The 25,530-nt window shown below is 35.2% G+C and overlaps 2 protein-coding genes across 3 annotated transcripts in view; both read left to right on the top strand.

The window, feature by feature from the left end:
- Positions 1-16,963, top strand: part of LOC127845646 (large neutral amino acids transporter small subunit 2-like) — a 44,726-nt gene extending 27,763 nt beyond the window's left edge. For both annotated transcript variants that reach the window (XM_052376677.1, XM_052376676.1), the window contains exons 7-12: positions 1,872-1,995; positions 3,373-3,476; positions 5,024-5,120; positions 5,727-5,876; positions 8,505-8,682; positions 10,209-16,963. In XM_052376677.1, coding sequence (XP_052232637.1) covers positions 1,872-1,995; positions 3,373-3,476; positions 5,024-5,120; positions 5,727-5,876; positions 8,505-8,682; positions 10,209-10,273 — 718 coding nt within the window. In that variant the 3' untranslated portion in view covers positions 10,274-16,963. The remainder of the gene's footprint in view (positions 1-1,871; positions 1,996-3,372; positions 3,477-5,023; positions 5,121-5,726; positions 5,877-8,504; positions 8,683-10,208) is intronic.
- A 1,563-nt stretch (positions 16,964-18,526) lies between these two features.
- On the top strand, positions 18,527-25,284 carry LOC127845648 (WSC domain-containing protein 1-like). The gene is made up of 4 exons (XM_052376679.1): positions 18,527-19,393; positions 21,338-22,288; positions 22,654-22,893; positions 24,733-25,284. The coding sequence occupies exons 2-4, from the start codon at positions 22,012-22,014 to the stop codon at positions 25,197-25,199; spliced, it is 984 nt and encodes a 327-aa protein (XP_052232639.1). The 5' UTR covers positions 18,527-19,393; positions 21,338-22,011; the 3' UTR covers positions 25,200-25,284.
- Positions 25,285-25,530: the final 246 nt, after the last annotated feature.

Raw genomic sequence — 25,530 nt, 5'->3', positions numbered from 1 at the left:
TGTTGTTATTCATGACAGTTTACCCCAATACAGCGCCTGACAATTCACAATTCAGTTTAATCTGTGTATATAAGAAGAAAACAAAATATGATCATTAACATTAGAGAAAAATAATTCGAGTAAAGCATCCATAGACTTCTTTTGTCCTTTTGTTTTTGTTGGTGTAAAAACGGTTGAGGCGTTGTTGAGAGTTAAAATGAACACAAAGGCGGTTTGCTTCCACCAAAAACCTACCTCTGAAATGTGTACGGCCGCACATTCCGTGTGTAACTGATGTAACTGTTCGGTAGATAGTTTACTGTAACCCGTACTTTCAGTGTACTGGATAGCCTCCCCTGCGTTAATGTTTGCCATTGAAATTAATATAATGAGTATTGTTGTCGTAATGTTCTAGATTTTGTACTCTAAAAAGATGAATATTATCCTCGTTGTTTGCTATTGTATTATTTTATAAAACTGTTATTGTTATGTTTTAGATTCCATGCTTCATATCAGATGTTTTATGTCTTGAATAAAAGTATCAAGAGTATTTGTTAGTACTATACTGACTACAGTAAAGGTGGAATGATTAATCGTTTTAGGTGTCCCGCTTTTGGGTCAAATGTCCCGACAATTTTTTATGGAATGTCCCGCTTTGGACCTAAAAAATTATGGCATGTATGATTTTACGGTAATATTAATTATATATTTTATGTTGGTTGCATAATCAATTTATGATACACAACCATTTTTGCAAAGGGAGGTTTGTTAGGGGCATCAGAAGCTTGACATTTGTTGTAATTTAATATAAACCAAACCTTTTAAGGTCAGGTTCATTGTTCAGATATTTTTTAGTGTGAGACAACTTTGAAGAGCAAGCAACAAATATTCAGAAATAACACTGACATACTGCATTCTTTAAAAGTGAGCAGCACTGTGGGAATAATTTGGCTTAACCATTTACCACTTAGATATGTGTTTTGACGCATTTGGAGTCCTTTAGAAAGTAACATTTAATTGAATACCTTTCTTACTAAATTCTAAATTTAAAGGCTTCATTTCCAACCCTAATTTACTGATGAGCAGCAAACAGCATAAAACCTGAACAAATAAAATAGATAAAATAAAACCTGAACAGACTGCTAGTTACTTTCAGGCTGTTCTGGTTTTATGCTGGTTGCACATGCCATTTTCACTTTGATTCTTATGGGGGGAAGGGTTAATGCATGTGCATAAAATGTCATCTAGATTAGCCTGTGCAGTCCACATAAGCTTTTCTGGGAGAACATTTTTCGATTTTATTGACAATTTTGATTTAAAGAAATTCTTTTCTGAGCAAAAAAATCCAGAGGAGTCGGAGAGAGTTGTCCATTATTAGCCTTTGTGGACTGCACAGGCTAATTTGTGACGATACTTAACACACATGCAGTAAGCTCTGTTTTCCCAGAGCGAGGCCCATCTGTGTTGGCATGACGACATTAGTTTGATATTTGAAGATTTCAGCCATCTTGAACAGAATTATTAAATTTGTTCTTATTAATCAAGAATATACATGGATACATATGAGGCAACAAATAACTTCCATTTAATTCATCTTTTCTGACATTGCATTTTGGTTCAGAGCAAAATTTATGGACTTAATGCACATGAATTAATGCATTTGGGTAAATTGTCCCAGATTAGCCTGTGCAGTCCTCACAGGCTAATCAGTGACGACACTTTCCACTGAGACAAGACTAGAACAGGATTTCTTTGACAAAAAATTCCAAAAAAGCAAAAATCGTTATTCCTGATTAGCCTGTACATACTGCACAGGCTAATCTAGGTCAGCACTTCAGGCACATGCATTAAGCCATTTGTTCCAAGAGCAATTTTGTATGTTTTTCATGCAGAAACTTGCCGCGAGCCATCTATATCTCCATCCCCATCGTGACGTTTGTGTATGTGTTCGCTAATGTGGCATACTTCACCCTCGTATCACCAAGGGAAATGATGTTATCTAACGCAGTGGCTGTGGTAAGTTATTATATGATAATCTCCAACTAAAATAGGGCCTTTTAATGTTCTATAATATCAAAATATATTGAAAATCACGTTTTGGAATGTAGCCATTGATTCTGATTGTGATGTTATTGGCTGTTGTTAATGCAAAATTGTAAGCAAGACACATTGGAATTTAGATTGATTACTAAGTACAAATAGTGAAGTTTATAAATCATTAAATTCTCTTGTGTGTTATTTTGTTTTAAATGCAGTGTTTGATGTGGGTTTTTCAATGGTAGGTAAAAGCTTGTGTTTACATTTCCTCTTTATCATGTTGGTGAATTTTTCTCAAATTTTCATAGGTGAATAACCTTGAATGTATTATCTTAAACAAAGTAATTATGGCTACAATAATTTTAGCAAAATTATATTGCTTTGGCTGTTTTTCCATCAGATAATATATTGTAACACAATTTTGTGTTTACCCCTCTTTAACTGCCTTGCAGACTTTACTCAAACTTTAAGAGCTTGATACAATGTATGTGCTGATTATCGTACAAAAAGTATTTAAGGCTGCAACCAGTTATGATGGTCCTTTGTGTGTTTTTCACTGTGGATTTTAAAGTCGCACATATTGTGTGTATGGAACTCTTCTTTAACTTTTAAATGGATTTCGCTTAAACTTTGACTGGTCACTAACCTTAATGTGTAGATAATCATAAGTGACAGTATTTTAGCAAACAGCTTTTGGCTGAATTATCTCCCTTTTTGTATATTGTAGAATATATACAGTAGTGTATTTGTCTGTGTCCAAACATCTATCAAGGCAGCATCAGTATCTGTGACAAATTTCTAGGTCTAACAAAAATTGTATGTTCTCACAATTTTATATCTACATATCTACTTTAGAAAAATCTTATTTTACATGCCCATTTAAAATAATGTATAACGACAGTTTGTTTCTGCTACTATTATTCAGCTTGTTAATAAAAAATTATTAGAGATAAGCAATATTTAGCTCGGCTGTTTTCGGAGAAAGCCCTAGGTATTGTCATAGCCAGATGTCGTATCTGTCGTTGTGTCGTCCGCCGGCGGCATCGTGCTAAAACCTTGACAATTTGTCCAGTTTTTGAACATTGGCTCTAAAATCAAAGTGCTTCAACCTACAACTTTGAAACTTCATATGTAGCTGCACCTTGATGAGTTCTACATGCCACACCCATTTTTGGGTCACTAGGTCAAAGGTCAAGGTCACTGTGACCTCTAAAAAAAAAAAAAAATTCTGACAAGCTTTCATTTATTCAAAACTGCACCCGCAGCCGAGCATGGCACCTGTTATGCGGGGTGTTCTTGTTTATATTATTAATTAAAGCTGATTGCTCTCTTAAAATGCCATCTGTATAATTTCAGACATTTGCAGAAAAAGTTTACGGGGTTATGGCTTGGATCATACCAGTGTTTGTTTCCCTCTCTACTTTTGGAGGTGTGAACGGTCTCCTTTTCACATCCGGACGGTAAGTTAGACACAGATTATCTTTTGTTGATTAAATAACAAATAAATCACCTTTTGTGTGTTGTGTGTGTCTGTTGTCAACATTTACCACATTTATTGCCCACCAACTTTTATCCCAATAAAATCTTCATCTAGTTTTTAACTAGTTGACATGTCAATTAAGTTTCAAAGAAACTATAGAAATCCCATTTTTGCTCAGAACATTTATCATAATTATAATTTTGCAGAGTTCGAAAATGGTTACAGTTTTTTTTATAATATTGCGAAGTTCTCCTAACATGTCTATGATGAAACAGGTCAGTCAACAAGTTTTGCCCTCAGGGGGAGGAAAAGTTTTTCCTATATGGCTGTAGTGATACCTTGTTAACACTAGAAGTCACTATATGGCTGTAGTGATACCTTGTTAACACTAGAAATATATGGCTGTAGTGATACCTTGTTAACACTAGAAGTCACATTACTATATGGCTGTAGTGATACCTTGTTAACACTAAAATTATATGGCTGTAGTGATACCTTGTTAACACTAGAAGTCACATTACTATATGGCTGTAGTGATACCTTGTTAACACTAAAATTATATGGCTGTAGTGATACCTTGTTAACACTAGAAGTCACATTACTATATGGTTGTAGTGATACCCTGTTAACTCTAAAAGTCACATTTTTCACAATCATGATGAGACAGATCATTTGTTAATATCTTGGCCTATTTATGAATGGTTCTTGGCAGTTGAAGCTATGGTCACCAGGGGCAAGCAATTTGTCTATATTTATATTGTAAAACCTTGTGAACACTCTAGAAATCACTTTTTTCCAATCTTCATGAAGCTTGCTCTGAACATATGGGCCGTGCTCTGTACAAAGGGTGTATAATGCATGCGAGTAAAGTGTCGTCCCTGATTAGCCTGTGCAGTCCACACAGGCTAATCAGGGACGACACTTTCGGTCTTCACTGGATTTTTGCTAAGAAGAGACTTTCTCCAAACGAAAAAAAAAAGCGAAAGCGGACTGCAAAGGTTAATCTGGGATGACACTTTACCCACATGCATTTAACCCTCTTTTCACAGAGCATGGCCCAATTGTTCTCTATACATGACAAAAGCTTCGTAGAAAAATTCAGTTCCTTTGAGTCACAGGTGGGTTACAGAAGCGTTTTGGTCCACTTGTTTTTGATATCAACCAATTAATTACTGAGAGTGGACAGAAATAAAAGAAAATGTTTGTAGGGTTACTTGTAATCACTCTGACATTCACAAAATAAGTGGTTTCAAATTATTTATTTTGCTAAAGGCAGTTCTGTGAAGCTTCGCAAATTTCTTAATTAAATTTTACAAAATATCAGAAAGAAGAATAATTTTGTCAGTATACTGTTAAGTTGACTTATGACAATTTTAAGCCATTTAAATCCTGTTGTCCAGTGTTTATGGACTTGAATAGCGCAGAAATTGTTTCAGTACTTTATTATTATTACGTTCCATAATACAAAGCCACTGAATGTTGTTGGTAAGATCTTGTAAGAATGCGATATCAACTGTAAATTTGCAGATTGTTCTTTGTGGGAGCAAGACAAGGTCACTTGCCCCAGCTGATGTCGATGATCAACACGAAGCACTTCACACCCATGCCTGCAATGCTCTTCACTGTAAGCACTTATAATCATGTCGCCTGCAACCCTTAGTACTATGTTTTTGTAGTCCCATTGTAAATCTTATTAATTTTCAGACTTTTCTTACTAGATTCATGTTTTAAAGGCTTCATTTCCAACCCTTTAGTACTGATGAGCAGCAAACAGCATAAAAACTGAACAGACTGCGAGTTACTTGCAAGCTGGTTTTGTTTTATGCTGGTTGCGTATATCCATTTTCACTTTGCTTTTGAGGGGGAAAGGGTAAAGTATGTCAAGGGTTGAATGTTAAACTTCAATGTTTGATATGTGCAGCAGATACAGCAGTGTTGCTGTTAACCATCCACGTATGGTGCAGATCTTTGGTAGCCGAATTTTACTATAAACAAGTTTCTCATAGATTTCCTCGGACATGAATGTGGAATTGTCACACACAAAAGTACTAATTGTTTTCTAGGGATCCGAAGAATCATTATTATTTTTATTCATCTTTTGTAAGTGTTTGTAATGGAAAAATTAAAGAAATTTAATTATTGTCACAATAAATGTTTGCATGTTATATTTCATGCTATTATTGAAATCCGATGATCTGGCCAATAATTCTAGTGGTGTGTCATATTTAAGGGCGGCCTATCAATGTTGATGCTGATCTCCAATGACATGTACGCCCTTATCAACTACATGAGCTTCGTACAGTGGCTGTCTGTGGGCATGTCGGTTGTTGGGCTGCTGTATCTGCGTTGGAAGGAACCTAACAGGGACCGCCCTATCAAGGTACTAAAGGCGTAGTAGACATGGTGCCCACCTAACGACCAGGAGGTCATGGGTCAGATCCCCACTGCCGGAGGGCTCTTTAGATCTCCACAAAAGACAATATTTGACTAAGGCTTTTGATGCAATCAAGCTCAAATAAATAGGTTAAAAATAACTATTGAACTGTCATTAAGGTTGTAACGTTATCTGAATAGTGCTTAAGTTGGAAGCTAGGAGTCAGGGTCCCCATAAGTTTATGCCAACAATAAGTTAAGAAGTTTTTGTGCAATCAGTATGACAATTTTTGGAAGTGTTTGTATGCATAAAAAGGAAGGTTATTTTAGTTTTCTGTCTTATTATTATGCTCCCCTAAAATTTATTTTGGGGGGAGCATATAGTCGCCGCTTCGTCCGTCCGTCCGTCTTTCCGTCCGTCTGTGCACAATTTTTGTCCGGGCTATTTCTCAGCAACTAATGACCAGAATTCAATGAAACTATGGGAAGCTTAACTTCCAAGAGGAGATGTGCATATTATCAGCGGGTTCTGGTTGGATGATTTTTCACAGAGTTAAAGCCCTTTGAAATTTCCCATTAACTGTACATATAGTGCAATTCTTGTCCAGGCTATTTCTCAGCAACTAATGACCGGAATTCAATGAAACTTTATGGGAAGCTTCACTACCAAGAGGAGATGTGCATATTTATCAGCGGGTTCTGGTCAGATGATTTTTCACAGAGTTTTGACCCTTTGAAATTTTTCTTTAACTGTACATATAGTGAAATTCTTGTCCAGGCTATTTCTCAGCAACTAATGACCGGAATTCAATGAAACTTTATGGGAAGCCTCACTACCAAGAGGTGATGTGCATATTATCAGCAGGTTCTGGTCGGATGATTTTTCACAGAGTTATGGCCCTTTGAAATTTTCTATAAAAAATTCTTGTTCCCCCAACTACTGTGCCTTCAAGACGTTTCCTTTTATCTGAATATATAGTGTAATATTGTGACAAAAAACAAACTTTGGGGAGCATCACGGGTCTCCGACGGTTTCTTGTTCTCATAGTTTTAAGCTCACCTGAGCACAATGTGCTCATGGTGAGCTTTTGTGATTGCCTTTTGTCCGTCGTGCGGCATCAACAATTGCCTTGTTAACACTCTAGAGGTTGCATTTATTGGCCAATCTTCATGAAATTTGGTCAGAAGATTGGTCTCAATAATATCTTGAATGAGTTGGAAAATGGTTATGTTTGCTTCAAAAACATGGCTGCCAAGGGGCGGGGAATTTTTCCTTATATGGCTTTAGTAAAATCTTGTTAACACTCTAGAGGCCACATTTATTGTCCAATCTTCATGAAACCTGGTCAGAAGATTCATCCCAATAATATCTTAGACAAGTTTAAAAATGATGCCGGTTGGTTGAAAAACATGGCCGCCAGGGGGCGGGGCATTTTTCCTTATATGGCTATAGTAAAGCCTTGTTAACACTCTTGAGACCACATTTATTTTCCGATCTTCATGAAACTTGGTCAGAACATTTGTCCCAATGATATCTTGGATGAGTGCGAAAATGGTTTCGGTTGTTTTAAAAACATGGCCACCAGGGGGCGGGGCATTTTTCCTAATATGGCTATATATTGCTTCAGTAAAACCTTATTTACACTCTAGAGGCCACATTCATTATCCGATCATAATGAAACTTGGTCAGACGATTTGTCCCAATGATATCTTGGAAGAGTTTGAAAATGGTTCTGGTTGGTGGAAAAACATGGCCGCCACGGGGGCGTTGCATTTTTCCTTATATAGCTATAGTAAAAAAATTGTTAACACTCTAGAAGCCATAATTATTGTCCGATCATCATGAAACATTGTCAGAAGATTTGTCCCAATGATATCTTGGACATGTTCGAAAATGGTTCCAGTTGCTTGAAAAATATGGCCGCCATGGGGCTGGGCATTTTCCTTGTATGGCTTCATGAATCTTCATGAAACTTGGTCAGAATATTTGTTTAAATGATATCTTGGATGTGTATGACAATGGTTTTGGTCTGTTGAAAAACGTGGCTGCCAGGGTGTTCACTAGTCATGAAAGTTGGTAAGAACATTTTGTTCTAATGACATCTTGGGCTGCACAGAACAGATCAGTTCCTTTGAATCTCAGGTGAGCGACTTTGGGCCTTTCAGGCCCTCTTGTTTAGATATGCTTACTTTACGTCTTGCTTGCAGTGTTCTTGTTTAAAATGAAAAAAAGTTTCAAAAGCTTTCTTGATTGATTTGTCCGCAGTTTGTTCTGAAAGGTTTTGTGAGTGTATTATACACTTTTCTTGCATGACTTACTGTATGTATCTATACTCCAGTAAGAATTCACATTTGGGTTGATATTTCCTTGATCTTGACTTTAGCCTTGCTCCTAAACTGTGCATAAAGTGTTGTCCCAGATAAATCTATGCAGTCTGCACAGGCTAATGAAGGATGAACATTTTCTCTTAAATAGTATTTTTCGTTTAAAGGAAGTATCTTTTTATTGAAAATCCGGGTTTAGGTGGAAAGTGTAGTACCTTATTAGCCTGTGCTGACTGCATAGGCTTATCTGGGACGACACTTTACTCAAAAGCCTTAAGCCCCGTTTTCTTTACCCTGATTTCCATTCCAGTTCAACATCGCCATACCAGTGGCCTTCCTGATAGCAGTAATATTCCTGCTTATCGTGCCCCTGTTTGCGGCCCCTAAGGACACGGGCATGGGGCTTCTGCTGGTCCTGACGGGTCTGCCTGTCTACCTGATAGGGGTCTGTTGGAAGAGCAAGCCACGGGCATTCACAGAGTTTGTTGGTATGTTCGTAGACATATTGTTTTTCATGTGAAAATTACAATAGTAGGGCGAAATAAAATCAAATAAAGGCATTTAAAAAACTTTACATACAGCTTCAGATGTTATAAACACAAGCTGATTTCAACTTTCCATATCTGGGTTGAATTTTTTTGTGTGCAAAATCTTGGAACAAATGTTATCACAGCATATACAGGCTTCCACAAATGAAGACAATAGTTAATCGTAAAATTGTGTACATAATCATTTCTTTTGACAAAATCTTCATGCAGGAATATTAAGTTTATTATTTGCTGATATTCCCACAACTGTTAGGTAGAATAGAGTGAGAATAAGATATAGTTTGCATTTAAAGCAAGTTACAATTGAAGTTATCTCTTTATAAGCCTTGCTCTGTACAAAGGGGGTTTAATGCTTGTGCATAAAGTGTCGTCCCAGATTTGTCTGTGCAGTCTGCACTGGCTAATCAGGGACGACACTTTCCACTTCTATGATATTTTTATGTCCCCCACTATAGTAGTGTTTTTGCCCTGTCTGTTGGTTGGTTGGTTGGTCTGTTGGTTGGTTGGTCTGTTGGTTTGCGCCAACTTTAACATTTGCAATAACTTTTGCAATATTGAACATAGCAACTTGATATTTGGCATGCATATGTTTCTCATGGAGCTGCACATTTTGAGTGGTGAAAGGTCAAGGTCATCCTTCAAGGTCAAAGGTCAAATATATGGGTCATAATCGCTCATTTAATGTACACTTTTGCAGTATTTCAATATTCAAGATAGCAACTTGATATTTGGCATGCATGTGTATCTCATGGAGCTGCACATTTTGAGTGGTGAAAGGTCAAGGTCAAGGTCATCCTTCAAGGTCAGAGCTCAAAATAATGTGGACAAAATCGCTCATTTTATGAGTACTTTTGCAATATTGAAGATAGCAACTTGATATTTGGCATGCATGTGTAATTCATAGAGCTGCACATTTTGAGCGGTGAAAGGTCAAGGTCATCCTTCAAGGTCAGAGGTCAAATATATGTGGCCCAAATCGCTTATTTTATGAATACTTTTGCAATATTGAAGATAGCAACTTGATATTTGGCATGCATGTGTATCTCATGGAGTTGCACATTTTGAGTGGTGAAAGGTCAAGGTCATCCTTCAAGGTCAAATATATGGGTCAAAATTGCTCATGTAATGTCACTTCTGCAATATTGAAGCTAGCAATTTTATATTTGAAATGCATGTGTATCTCATGGAGCTGCACATTTTGAGTGGTGAAGGGTCAAGGTCAAGGTCATCCTTCAAGGTCAAACGTCATATAGGGGGACATTGTGTTTCACAAACACATCTTGTTCTTTTAAAGAAAGTCTCATTATCAAAAATATCCAGTTTAGGTGGAAAATGTCTTCCCTGATTAGCCTGTGTGAACTACATGCACATGCAGTAAACCACCTTTTCACAGAGCATGGGCCATATCTATTATAATTGCCCACTGAGTAATTAAAAAAAAATCAGTTTTCGTTCCTCATCTACAGATTCCCTCACAAGAACTAGCCAGAAAGTGTGCATGGTCATGTCTGAAGAACATGGGAAAAATTGAAAGAACATGTGTCAAGTTGAACACACCTAACAAATCTTTCAGCGTCGGCATGACAACAATATGACAGGAAATGCACAATCACAAGAAAAGGGATGCTGTTGGGAAGAATAGGCGCTTTTATGGGTCAAAGTAGTTGCCATTTTGGGGATTTCTGAAATTGTTGGTCTGTCAGTGTGTGACTAAACGTGAATGTCCCAGACACGTTCGCATCAATTTCTCTACCACCAATGCATATAATATCTATAGAAACAAACTGTGTGAAGTTAGTTTTTAGTCATCATATATTATTTCAAACTGAACCCATAATATAAAATTTGAGTAGAATATGAAGCAAAAATGGAAATTGGATAGATCTATCACATGCTTTTTGGCTTGGGTTGAAAAACATTCATGTTGTGTTTTTTTTCTTTGTTCAAATCATGGATTTTATTTTTAGACTTTATTCCACAATTCTTTCAACTTACATACATACAAATGTCAACTGTTGATTTGAGGAGACCATATTTTATGCTATCAACAAAACACTTTTTATCAAAATGTATTAACTTCCACTTATGAGTGTGTATTTAAATAAACCTCAAAAAATGTATTACCGGTACAAATCAGACTTTTAATTTTCAAAACATGTTTGTAAAATATTTATTTATTATACCGAAGTTTAGGGGGGTATATAGGAGTGAGCTTGTCTGTCGGTCGGTCCGTGTCCGCTCTCTAATTCAAGAAGTTTTCATCCGATCTTCACCAAACTTGGTCAGAAGTTGTATCTAGAGATGATATCTAGGCCAAGTTCGAAAATGGGCCTTGTCTGGTCAAAAACTAGGCACGGGGTCACTTAGTGCGTTTTAAACACTCAGCATGTTGTCCACTATCTAATTCAAGTAGTTTTCATCAGAGCTTCACCAAACTTGGTCAGAAGTTGTATCTAGATGATATCTAGGCCAAGTTCGAACATGGGTAATGGCAGGTCAAAAACTAGGTCAAGGGGTCACTTAGTGCGTTTATAACATTGAGCATGGTGTCCGCTCTCTAATTCAAGTAGTTTTCATCCGATCTTCACCAAACTTAGTCAGAAGTTGTATCTAGATGATATCTAGGCCAAGTTTGAACATGGGCCTTGCGGGGTCAAAAACTAGGTCACAGGGCCACTTAGAGGGTTTTAAGTATAAAGCTGGTTGTCCGCTCTCTAATTCAAGTAGTCTTCATCAGAGCGTCACTAAACTTGGTCAGAAGTTGTATCTAGATGATGTCTACGCCAAGTTTGAACATGGGTCATGGCAGGTCAAAAACTAGGTCACGGAGTCACTAAGTGCGTTTTAAACATTGAGCATGGTGTCCGCTCTCTTATTCAAGTAGTTTTCATCCGATCTTCACCAAACTTGGTCAGAAGTTGTATCTAGATGATGTCTAGGTCAAGTTCGAATATGGGTCATGCCGGGTCAAAAACTAGGTCACTGGGTTACGTTTTACACATTCAGCATGGTGTCTGCTCTTTAATTCAAGTATTTTTCATCTGATCGTCACCACACTTGGTCAGAAATTGTATCTAGATGATATGTAGTTCAAGTTTGAACATGGGCCATGCAGGGTCAAAAACCAGGTCATGGGGTCACTTAGTACGTTTTAAACATTGAGCATGGTGTCTGCTTTTTTTTTAAGACAACATGCAAAATATTCTGTGTCAATGCGGCATGTGAGGGTATTCGTCACGTCTGTGACAAAGCTCTAGTTTATTTTTTTGATCACTTTTAACTGGGGAAAGTTGACATCCTTGTTGTATCAACATGCTTTTTTATGTTTTCTGATATTATTGGTATGCATTATCAAATACAATTGTTAGATAATAAGATAGTAATTTTAAATGATATCTTAACAATTCATTTATGTTTTTATCACAAAATTAATATGTAAAATTAATGTTAATAGTTTTTATTCCATTGTACCAAACCTTGTGTTCAGGTCACTGTGTTCATATTTTTAATTTATCATTGTATAATTGATAATTTTAGAATGACTTTGTTAAAGACAAACAGTGTGATTTAAAGTACAGACTTATTTACAATTTTACTTCCAAAAGAACATTTCATGTCAAGTGCCTAGCTGTATTAAACATTTTTAGCAGAAGTGCATCTTTACATTTTTACCTGGACCATCAAATGAGATATACATATTTAATATAAATTTAGTTTTATGTTGATTTGGTAACTGTTTGTGTTAAACAATTTTACCAGTGATTGCACTTTTGTGTGAACATTACGTAACAAAATACTCAGTTATTTTTTCATAAAATATTAAGTTTTTACTGGGAATTAAACTATCTACTATTGGGGTTCTTACGTGGGCATCTGATTATTTTGTTGATGCATACATACATCACTGAACTTCTGCTACCCATATTAACTTTATGTACACATCCGCTCATAGACTAGTGTCAAAAAGGCTCTGTTTCACAACCATCAGCACCATTTTGTCAAAGGTTTTCATGTATTTTCAGCCCCGATAAGACATGGAAAGCAAGCTGCCTCAGAGGCATATAAAATAATTGTATCACTTCGCATCATATTACATATACAGTTATAATGAATAAGGGTCCTTGCTATGTTAATTCTGATGTTTTCAAAATTATGTTTTCTTAATTGAACAAAATACAATAAACAGCATAAGGGCTGATTTGTTATAATCTTTATCATACCATGGTATTATGTGTGGCTATATTCAGTTAAACTGAGTAGTAGCATCTCAAAACCATCAACATCTTCCAACCCTTGCTGAATTTCCTTTTCAAATGCATTGTCCGAAAACATTGTATAAAACCCTGTATTTGTTTTTGTTCTGGGGGCATATTAAAATCGCACCGTCCGTTAGTTAGTCAGTTAGTCAGTCTGTTAGTTTGCCGGATTAGTTTCAATAAGTCTCAATAAGTCAAGCAATTGTCATTAGATCTTCACCAAACTTCATGAAAATGTGTAAGGCAATAACATCTAGGTCAAGTTCGATAATCGGCCAAATCGTCCCAGACACTCTTCAGTTACGGCCCTTGAATCATCGAAAAATTGTGTTTTTGCTTGTTTCCACTCAATAACTCGAATTTGTCATAGGATCTTCGCCACACTTCATAAAAATGTGTAAGGCAGTAAGCTCTAGGTTAAGTTCGATAATCGGCCAAATTAAACCAGACTCTCTGGAGTTACGGCCCTTGAATCATTTCCGCTTTTCCGCTCAATAACTCGAGCAAATTTCATAGGGTCTCCGCCAAACTTCATGAAAATGTGTAAGGTCATAAGATCTAGGTCAAGTTCGATAATCAACCAAATTGACTCGGACACTCCTGAGTTACGGCCCTTAAATCATCGAAAAATTGAGTTTTTGTCCTTATGTTATGAAGTTGTGCATGTTGGATTGTTATTGTCCTATATCAAAACTGAACTTTTGTTATGACCCCAGTAGGATGGCATATAGCAGTTGCACTGTCCGTCCGTCTGTCTGTCTGTTGCACTTTTCACAGGTTTCGAAAAATGCTCATAACTTCTATGGCGCTTCAGATGTAACCTTCATATTTGATATGCATGTGTATATGGACATGGCCTTTCCATACGCACACAAATTAATTTGAACTTAGGGTCCGCGTTTAGGTTTCGAAATCTGGGTTTATGTTTCGAAAAAGCGTTCTTTGGGGGCATATGTCTTCCGATGGAGACAGGTCTTGTTTGTGTCATTACTTTCTGTGCCAGGGTATATGAGTATCTATGAGGTCTAGAGTAAGTCAACAAATATCATCAACAAGTCGGTATATTTGTGGCTTTATTTATTTTTTAACCTTTAAAATATTTTAGACACACATATGAATCATAATATTAGTATTTTACAATATGCACTTGCATTTTACTTAAGTTTCGTAGCTAACAAATGAGATTTTTCTTATCAATGTGGCATTACATAATATTTTTTATAAATATATTTATTATATACATTATATTTGATTTGCATTTATGGCATTTTTGGTACTAGGTATATTTGAATCTCATGTATTTGATTTTTTATAAAAAATATGTTAAAAACATGTGTTGGTTATAGCCAAAAGATATTCATGTCAATACTTGACATGCACTTTAAATTATGTTATTAAAAAGTTAGAATAACAAAGGAATGCCAAAGTATTGTTGTATTCTATATATGAAGCTTTACTTTGCTCAAACAACTATAAGCTAAAATAAAATAATGATTTAAATGTTTAGTAAACTATATTTTAAGACTGTTATTTTGACAATTTTTTGATATTTCACAAAGTGAGAAATTTTGTATTTTTGATCAAAGTCTAGAATTTGCCCTCAATTTTTTATCAGCTCAGAGCAAAACGATGACAATATGTATGGTAAACATGTACATGTTAATGTAACATGGTATTGCATACAGCCATATAATATTCAATATTATTTATGTTATGTGTTCTATTCATACAATGAATAGATGTGTTGCCTTTTACATAAGCTCTGCTTACTGGTGTTTGAAGTTCATTATATATCACTGTTGTAGCAGCCATAATATTTTTGTGGTACTTTGCCACAGTTGTGCCTGTACTTGCCTTGTTATGTCATATCCCAGGAAATGTTCTGTATAATTGATATACTGTCACAGATGCAACATTTTCGCGAGGAAAAAGAAAATAGATATAATTGCATCAGGATGGAAAATAGATATAATTGCATCAGGATGGAAAATAGATATAATTGCATCAGGATGGAAAAAAGATATAATTGCATCAGGATGGAAAATAGATGTACATGTAATTGCAAGACTTATACTGTAGGAATACTGTATACTATAATTATATACAGTAGCAACCATTCAGATTGTTCTGTCATTGTATACATTTTCAGTTGAATGATTGAAAAATCAACCATCTGGAATTAACCCTTTCCCACTCAGAAGCAAAGTGAAAATGGTTATGTGCAAACAGCATAAAACCAGAACAGCCTGCGAGTAACTCGCAGTCTGTTCAGGTTTTATGCTGTTTGCTGCTCATCAGTACCGGTATAATAGTATCTAAGGGTTGGAAATGAAGCCTTTAAAACTTGAATCAAGTACGAAAGGTCTGTAATTAAATTTAAGGTTCTAAGGGACTACACATACATAAAAATGCATATCAAAATAGTAAAGGGTTAAGTTATTGTCTGTAGTTTTATTTTTACTAAGCTTACCAAACTCAGACCTGGTATGTTCCTCAACAGGGGTTAATATTTGAGTCGCGTTCTGAAAAAACTGGGCATAATGCATGTGCATAAAGTGTCGTCCCAGATTAGCCTGTGCAGTCCGTACAGGCTAATCAGGGACAACACTTTCAGCCTAAACAAGATTTTTGGTAAGAAGGGACTTCTTTTAAACAAAAAATACCATACAAGCGGAAAGTGTCGTCCCTGATTAGCCTGTGCGGACAGCCTGTGCGGCCTGCACAGGCTAATCTGGGACAAAACTTTACGCATATGCATTAAGCCAAATTTTCTCAGAACAAGACACATTTTTAAGTAGACCTAGAAACATCTCATAATGACTGGAAGGATAGGCACATAAAGGTGGCATATGGAGATGTTTGTTCATATAATAATCTATTATTTTTTATAATACTCATAATTATAATTTATTATATTTTATCATATGTTGAAGTTTTAAGTATATCTACATCATGATCAAACACATATCAGTATTGCAGATTGTGTAATTTATATATTTAGATTGCTATAGCAATTTTAAATTATATGGTAACATTTGCTGTTTGTATGTTGTGAAAAGAACAATATGTACATGTATATAAAAAAACAGTTATAAAATTATTATGATTTTAAGTCTTCCTACTGTCTATGAAGAGACTTGCTGTGCCAATATGTACTTGATGTATAATTCTATGGTATAATTCTATGGTATAATTCTATGGTTTTGATGTATGTGGAAGTTATTAATATTGTGTTGATATGAGAAAAATAAACTACGTTCAATGTATTCAGGTCAAATTTAAAGAATAGTGCATTAAAATGAATACATGTATGTAAAAAATCAATTTTATTCAGTACGCTGTTATAGTTGTGTGCATTTAAAGGTATATTTGTATGTATGTATAATAGTAATACAGTGTTGTAGCGGTAATTGCTAGTAATATTTTTAATGGCTATAAATGGTTGATTTTTATTTACCAGATATTATAAATGGATCTGATTTTTTCTTGTTGTATATATATGGAAGCCTCATGCATTTAACATGGTCTTTATTTATAATGATAAGAATGTATATTACTATCTATTTTGTACAGTTAACATATATTAAAATTTCGTGCCATTTTCATATATATTTTTTGCCCCGAAAAGACTCTCAAAAACATTGAGAATCATCTGAAACTTAATAACTGTTTACTGAATTTAATTCAAGATAAATTTCAACAACCGCATCTTTATTTTATTTCTAATGTTTCAATACATTTGTTGTTTTTACAAAAGACTTCATTATGTAGCAATTAAATGTATTTTTATCGTTTCCACACTAACACAAGTTAATACTTTGAGGTACATTGTTTACAGGCTGATCAATTTTGTCTCAAGTTGTCTAGACATGCCTGTATGTTTGCAGTGGGTATTTGGTGTTGAGTGTTGCCTGAGGTGTTTGTTAAAACAATAGATACGTCAGGCAATAAAACTGATGCATTTATCAATGTCTGTCATTTATATCTTAATTAACCCGTATTTAATAATCATATGGAGATTTATTATAACAAACTATGCAATTCACATGACAAAGTAAACTCTTAAATGTTTAACATCTTAAGTATATAACACATTTATAGAATCATGCACATCAATATTATTTTTTATGTGAGGTATTACACAAATAGAGTTGAGATATACTCCAAGATTAGCCCTTCTTTCCATTCTGGCCCGTGTTGCTAATGTCGGAAGCCAGGCTCGTCTAACTTATCGGAACATTGACCGACCGTTTCTCTAAAGCATTTCAAAAGAAAATGGCAGTCTCAGTTGCTGATCAAGTTTGCACTTAGAACTTTGTTGTAAACAAGCTTACCAAAGAAAAGTGAGAGCAGGTTATCAGACCGCCATCATATGACTGAAATACAGTTGAAAACGGGGAAATTCCAACCACACTCAGAACGTTCTTAATGGGCTGCAATTATTCCTTACGGTCATCTTCGGACGTTACTTAAATTTATCCCATTTTCATCGCGACATTGATGGTATAACACGTTGTGGAATATACTTGCTTGTATTCAACACTGTGGAATATACCTGTCGCGTGCACGGACTACTTTTTAAATGACGTCATGCGATATACGCTAAAATTAGGTCGATATTGTTTTATTTGGTTTATTGATCGAATTATAAGGTCACCCATTAAAAGAAAATGTGCATATTTTGCAGAAATATATATATATATATATGACATATTCACCAAAAGAAATGTTGAAATAAAATATAAAATAACACGATTTTTGTTTTGTATTTTTTTATTTAGATTTACTTTACCACTGAATGATTTTTCATAAGAAACAAAGTCGACAAAACTTAAGCTTCAAAATTATACGACTTTCAACCTTTTAATCTAGTCATATGACATAATTTTTCGCCATCCGTATAATGAATCAGCTGATTGATGGCGTCATAAAATGACATACTTATTGCGTCATTTTCCCCATTTTTTTGACGATTTATTATAAACGCGACTTATTTCACATGTTTTCTACATGTACTGTATGTCGACATATCTGAATTGTCAATTGATCACATTTTCCTTATTTCGTGTAATGTGCATTGTTTATAACCAAAGCATATACTTTTGACATTTAACTTAAATATTAAGAATGTACAACAAGCCATACACATATCGCACAGTTCATGAATAATCTGCTATGTTTGCTTTCCTATTTCACGTTAGGCATAGAGCTGTGTAAAGTATAAGATGGTAAAAATAGCACTACACTGGAATTGGGAACGTCCCATTTTGTACACGGGTATTTTCTACTCATTTATCTGTTGTGTACTGGAATGTTTTCCATTCTTTGTGTATTTATATATTACATTATTTTCTCGTACAATAAGGGCACTTACCATAGATAAATAAAACATCGTGCAAGTTTAAACATAATTATGTTTGTATGCAGAAATCTGCAAATGCAACCGAGTTTACCAACGGCTATTATTAGATAAACTGCTCCGGTTCATTGGAACAGCAGTAATGTAGAGTACATGACGTAGCGTGTGACGAAGAAGAAAGTTTATCGCGTTCATAAACTCATTTTCTAAAGTGATAGAATGGCATAAGGGTCTTTATTTAACTATGCTAAAATAATTATTAAAGACCCTAGATGCAAAATCGTCAATTATTGAGTTAAATGGATTATTAGATGGATTTTAAAGGATATTTAAAGGTAAGATACTAGTTCTTACGTGTTTTGATATTTGTTTGTACTTTTGTCGTTCCCTGTTCTCGGGGAAATGATTTTAACATGGGCGCCATTGATGCATCGGATCACACACGGCATACCCACAACATTCTATAAAAACACGTTCTGCGTGTCCTTAAATTCGTCGTTCGAAGTCGGAAAACGTATTGCCCTGTATATTTTGTCAAATAAAGTGTCAGTCGCTGCGATTGTCTGTTTACTCGTCAAAATTGTCAAGGTCTTCGATAGCTAAAGAAACTTCAGCGTACAGTTTATTTAGCATTGACAGACCTGTACAAAGTCGCGCCAGTCAAAAATCATAAAAAGCGACATTTAAAGTTATGGTAGCCAGAACTAGGTCGTCGATGGTGTACATGTATGTTGACATCGACAGCATTTTGTCAGGAGCAATCGCCGCCATATTGGATTTTGATCATTTTCTTTCGAAAATAAAATGAATTATAGTAAAGTAAAATCTTCTTTTCGCGGTCGTAATGTGTTAAAATTCGCATACTGCGTAAAATTGAATGTAGGCACATGGTGATATTTTTACTTGTTTTACAGTTTGTGTGTGAATTTTTTAAAGACTATTTTGCGTACCAGAACAAATACATGTATATCACTACGCATGGTTACATTTGTTAGATTTTAAGCGCTTTTATGACTGAATTAAAATTATTGTTAAGGTTATTAGATCTATTTTTATCCCATTTTCACCGCGACATTGACGGTATAACACGTTGTGGAATATACTTGCTTGTATTCAACACTGGAATATACCTGTCACGTGCACGGACTACTTTTTAAATGACGTCATGCGATATACGCTAAAATTAGGTCGATATTGTTTGGGTCATTGATCGAATTTTAAGGTCACCCATTAGAAGAAAATGTGCATATTTTGCAGAAAAATATATTATATATATATGACATATTCACCAAAAGAAATTTAGAAATAAAATATAAAATTACACGATTTTTGTTTTATTATTTTTTTATTTATATTTACTTTACCACTGAATGATTTTTCATAAGAAACAAAGTCGACAAAACTTAAGCTTCAAAATTATACGACCTTCAACCTTTAAATCTAGTCATATGACATAATTTTTCGCCATCCGTATAATGAATCAGCTGATTGATGGCGTCATAAAATGACATACTTATTGCGTCATTTTCCCCATTTTTTTGACGATTTATTATAATCGCGACTTATTTCACATGTTTTCTACATGTGCTGTATGTCGACATATCTGAATTGTCAATTGATCACATTTTCCTTATTTCGTGTAATGTGCATTGTTTATAACCAAAGCATATACTTTTGACATTTAACTTACATATAAAGAATGTACAAGCCATACACATATCGCACAGTTCATGAATAATCTGCTATGTTTGCTTTCCTATTTAATTCACGTTAGGCATAGAGCTGTGTAAAGTATAAGATGGTAAAAATAGCACCACACTGGAATTGGGAACGTCCCATTTTGTACACGGGTATTTTCTACTCATTTATCTGTTGTGTACTGGAATGTTTTCCATTCTTTGTGTATTTATATATTAAACTATTTTCTCGTACAATAAGGGCATTTACCATAGATAAATAAAACATTGTGCAAGTTTAAACATAATTATGTTTATATACAGAAATCTGCAAATGCAACCGAGTTTACCAACGGCTATTATTAGATAAACTGCTCCGGTTCATTTGAACAGCAGTAATGTAGAGTACATGACGTAGCGTGTGACGAAGAAGAAAGTTTATCGCGTTCATAAACTCATTTGAATAAAGTGATAGAATGGCATAAGGGTCTTTATTTAACTATGCTAAAATAATTATTAAAGACCCTAGATGCAAAATCGTCAATTATTGAGTTAAATGGATTATTAGATGGATTTTAAAGGATAATTAAACTTTAAAGGTAAGATACTAGTTCTTACGTGTTTTGATTTTTGTTTGTACTTTTGTCGTTCCCTGTTCTCGTGGAAATGATTTTAACATGGGCGCCATTGATGCATCGGATCACACACGGCATACCCATAACATTATATAAAAACACGGTGACGTTCTGCGCGTCCTTAAATTCGTCGTCCGAAGTCGGAAAACGTATTGCCCTGTATATTATCAAATAAAGTGTCAGTCGCTGCAATTGTCTGTTTACTCGTCAAAATTGTCAAGGTCTTCGATAGCTAAAGAAACTTCAGCGTACAGTTTATTTAGTATTGACAGACCTGTACAAAGTCGCGCCAGTCAAAAATCATAAAAAGCGACATTTAAAGTTATGGTAGCCAGAACTAGGTCGTCGATGGTGTACATGTATGTTGACATCGACAGCATTTTGTCAGGAGCAATCGCCGCCATATTGGATTTTGATCATTTTCTTTCGAAAATAAAATAAATTATAGTAAAGTAAAATCTTCTTTTCGCGGTCGTAATGTGTTAAAATTCGCAAACTGCGTAAAATTGAATGTAGGCATATGGTGATATTTTTACTTGTTTTACAGTCTGTGTGTGAATTTTTTAAAGACTATTTTGCGTACCAGAACAAATACATGTATATCACTACGCATGGTTACATTTGATAGATTTTAAGCGCTTTTATGACCGAATTAAAATTATTGTTAAGGTTATTAGATCTATTTATGTTAAATGTCACGTTGAAAAAATCAAATGGGATAAATAGAATACTAGGATTAGCGTTGAATACAGAGAAGTTTATGTTGCTCTGCTCGAACACCGAAAGCGCTCGCCAAGGCTCGCGCTTCCGGCGTTCTAAGCCTCGCAACATAAACTTCTCTGTATTCAACGCTAACCTAGTATTCTCTATGTATCACGTCAACGTATCGAATATAGCGTTCGTTTGGCAAGTATGATACATAGACTCGCGCCAGTTTTATAAACGGGTGGCACGTTCCACGATTGTCAACTTTTACCGATTTACTCCAGCTATTTCGCTACCGCAAAAAAGCCAACCGTTAAAATTAGGATGGATTCACTAAATTATCAGTATTCATTATGTTACATTTACGTTTGGAATAAACACTTTTATAACGTTGCGTTGAGGTTACATACATGTAAATAAAACCTAAATGAGTACTTCGTTTTATCAACGCTCAATAATGTGTGTTGTAATTTGCAATTTAACACCGCTTAATGTCCGCAGTGAAACAATAACTTTCATTATTTCAACACAACACGCCTAATAATTTCAAACAATACACGCTACTGAAACGAATCTCAACATTGCAAGTAAAAGTGCAGTTTTCCGTTTCTCTCAGTTTTACACCGTTATCACGTGGAATGTGCATTACAATGACACCCCCTAATAACATAACTATAATAAAACATCAGCTAAAGCGGAATTGGAAATTGCTAACGCTATACTGCATTGTATCTTTCATACTCTCAATTCTTTATAGAAGCTTTATTCCGCAAGAGGGCGACTCGGCGTCCGACAAGGTAACGTGCACGCGAAGGGAGGTGAAACTGTCTCCGACAATCCTGTCTCCACCGGCACTGGTGAGCTTTCCGGGTTCCGGAAGTACCTGGGTCCGACACATGGTGCAGCAGATGACAGGTACACCGTCAAAACTTTGTCACTAGTTTGCTTACAGACCGTAATATCTAATATGTCTGTTGAAACTTAAGCCTCTACAGAGGTGTTTGTTTTTATATTTATTTAATAGTTATATTGCGTCTGTAGAATTTAGCGTTATATATTGGGATATTGCGAGATGATAGCGTTCGTTTTCCGAATTTAACTTTTGATGACGATCATTTATGTATACATTCCGACTGTGGATCTAATTTAAGATTACCCATTGACAGGCCAAAATAAGGATATCGATTGCACTGTTATGACTTTCTTGTCTTTTTTTGTTTGTTTGTTTACTCTCTCGTAACGAATGTACGTGTTTTGTAATCAATACTGTTATTTTTTAGGAATAGCAACGGTCAGCGTGTATTGCGACTTGTATCTCTACAAACACGGGTTTCCTTACGAATGCCGCGTGGAAAAAGCAAAGTATGCAAGCCTAGTGAAAACGCACGAGATCGGCCGGGTCAAGAAGTATACAAGAGCCGTTTTGCTGCTAAGAAACCCGTATGATGCCCTCCTGTCATATTTTAACTTTGTCAAAGCTGGACACAAAGGGCATCCGACAGAAAAGGCTTTACGAAATGGTAGGCTACGAACCGATTAACTGTGCCCCCGACTAATCGCAATTGACCAGTCGCCAAATTATCGATCGCTCCGCCCACATAGTCACGTGGTCTAGTGATTAGAAAACTCCGACAAGCAGGTCGCAATTATAGCGCATTACGTGAGTGAAATACCGGAGCGATCTGGTCAATTGACCAGTCGCCAAAGTATCGATCGCTCCGCCCACATTTTTCGATCAGCCAATCAGATATCGATTTTTCACACACCCCTCAGCAACGCTTATCTGGCCGCCATTTTGTCCGACAAACAAAGCGTGTTGTACATATGGAATGGACGTAATTTTTAAGAGTTTACACAGATTTTATATCAAATGCATGATCATTACTGTTATATCATTATTCAAAATTGTAGGTGCTATACATACTTTATAATAGGTTATTATTTTATCTTTATTTCTTGAACATATGAACGAGTAATGGGAAAACAAACACAATAAATAGTTTAACCACACCAGGTGTGTGTTCTTTAAAACGTGCTATACCGTTTGATGCACAATATTATTAAGCAGTTTGGGCAACATAATAATTGCCACACGTGCTTATTAATCTCAGCATAATTGTCGATGATTAATAAATAACCGTATGTTGCGTGGATCTCAGAATGAAGGAACATTACGGCATTGTTAGGTACTGTACACAAGAAAAGAAAACTTTAGTTACTTAAATGATCTCCAATTATATATTTATTTTCTGTGGATCATAAACAAGGGAAATCATTATAAATTGTTAACTTAAATATTGTTTAAACTAAAGTAAAAACAACAAAATAGTGATTTCAACGCGGCTTAGCCAGCTTAAAGCGACTTCAAGTGTAAAATGTACGGCTTATAATACAACAACATTTCTAATACAACATATATTGAAATGTGAACATTGCAATAAACATATAAGGGCCATCTTGTTATAAATAAGCAAATGCATAATATGCTAAATGTATTCAATTCGAATGTTCGTGAACAGCACCGTAATACCAACATTTCATTTTTTTCATTAGTGAAATGTAACAGGTTCGCATTAAACATAAATGAAATAAAATGCATATTAGACTATCTGTTAATGAAACCACGAAATTAGGCCTGTATTATATTATGGTTACAATCAAAATTTAATTTAAATCTAAATAAAAAAAATCGGTGTCTTTTTAAAAATAACACATTAAAACAAAGATCTAAACATTTTTAATAAAAAAAAACCATCATGATATGGATATGTCATTTGCATCTAATAAAAATATATTCAAAATTATATATGAATAGCCACCGGGTTCACTGTCAGACGGTTGAATACAAGTTCAAAATCAATATGAAATAAATGCTCATTTTTACAACGGATTTTTCATCAACTCCCTATATAATATGTATAAGAAACGTTTCTGATAGTCAGTCTGCCGTTAACTCATTTATTTTGATTACGCCATTTCTCTCTAAAGAATTTATGATTGTATTGACGTTTTACAAAGCAGTTTAGTTTAGTAAGCGGCTTTAATAATTTATATTATAGAAAAGAGCATAATACATCATTACAAATTTAGAATTTCCCTCACGTAATCCGCTATAATTGCGATCTGCTTGTCGGAGTTTTCTAATCACTAGACCACGTGACTATGTGGACGGAGCGATCGATAATTTGGCGACTGGTCAATTAAGTTGTACATGCATACATTTGGTCTTATATGTCATGTATACATTCAATGCTTTTACATCAGAATTAATTCCAATAAAGTTAAGTTGTTTTGTTAACTTCAAATCAACGTATAACTGGTGTTTGCGTGCATGTCTTTATTGTTTAAAATTGTTTCAGCATCAGCGGAACTATTTGACTTTTCTTTAAACTGGTACATGAATCTCATCAAAGAAACCATTGAGCAGTTTGGCGACAACGTTCATGTCATAGTTTACGAACGGCTTAGGGACAACCCTCGACAGGAGTTAACCAGACTGGCAAGGTATCTTGACGTCATCATAGCCGACCGAGATCTCACGTGCGCTATAACGCTTGCCGAAGAGTCGTTCCGCCGTCAGACCAAAAACAAGAATCATCATCGGATGCTGGAGATAGCGTTCGATTGGGATAAAATGGCGGTTTTAGACCAGGCAATCAGAGACGCTGAACGTATGTTGGAAGCGGCTTACAAACGAAAGTTTGATTTAAGTGGAAAGTCCCGTAGTGTTAATGATCAAGCCGGCAAAGATGATGATTTACCAGAATTTAATGAAGACATCGCGGACAAGAGAAACCGCGATAAACATTATGAGCTTGTATATTGAAAAATATGTATTTGTGGATGTCTGTAGCAGTTTAAATTTATTTATGCTGTATATTTTATAATGAAATAAAATACAAATGGTTGACTACATTGCTCAGATGCGTACACGACAGCTTAATTGAGCGGAGAAGTAAAGACTACATGTTGATTCATTTTTTTCTTACCGGTTTGCAGAGATGTTTTGTCATTTCTCTTAAAGTTCACCATGTGCGTAGAGCTGCCATTTAAAAGAGATTTTCACACATACATGATTTTAAATGCAATCAAGATATAACATTTTCTTAAACCAGATCTTATAAATATCCAAGCTTAAATATGAACGTTTGTTTTAT

The sequence above is a fragment of the Dreissena polymorpha genome, chromosome 9 (genome assembly GCF_020536995.1).
Source record: "Dreissena polymorpha isolate Duluth1 chromosome 9, UMN_Dpol_1.0, whole genome shotgun sequence".
In the NCBI taxonomy this organism is placed as follows: domain Eukaryota; kingdom Metazoa; phylum Mollusca; class Bivalvia; order Myida; family Dreissenidae; genus Dreissena; species Dreissena polymorpha.
Note: the sequence above shows the minus strand (reverse complement) of the source record. Positions and strands in the feature narration are given on the sequence as shown.

Coding starts and splice junctions, on each gene's coding strand:
- LOC127845648 (XM_052376679.1), top strand. CDS start 22,012: ATGTGCATTACAATGACACCCCCTAATAACATAACTATAATAAAACAT. Junction 22,289..22,653: donor CATGGTGCAGCAGATGACAG/GTACACCGTCAA, acceptor GTTATTTTTTAG/GAATAGCAACGGTCAGCGTG. Junction 22,894..24,732: donor AGAAAAGGCTTTACGAAATG/GTAGGCTACGAA, acceptor AAATTGTTTCAG/CATCAGCGGAACTATTTGAC.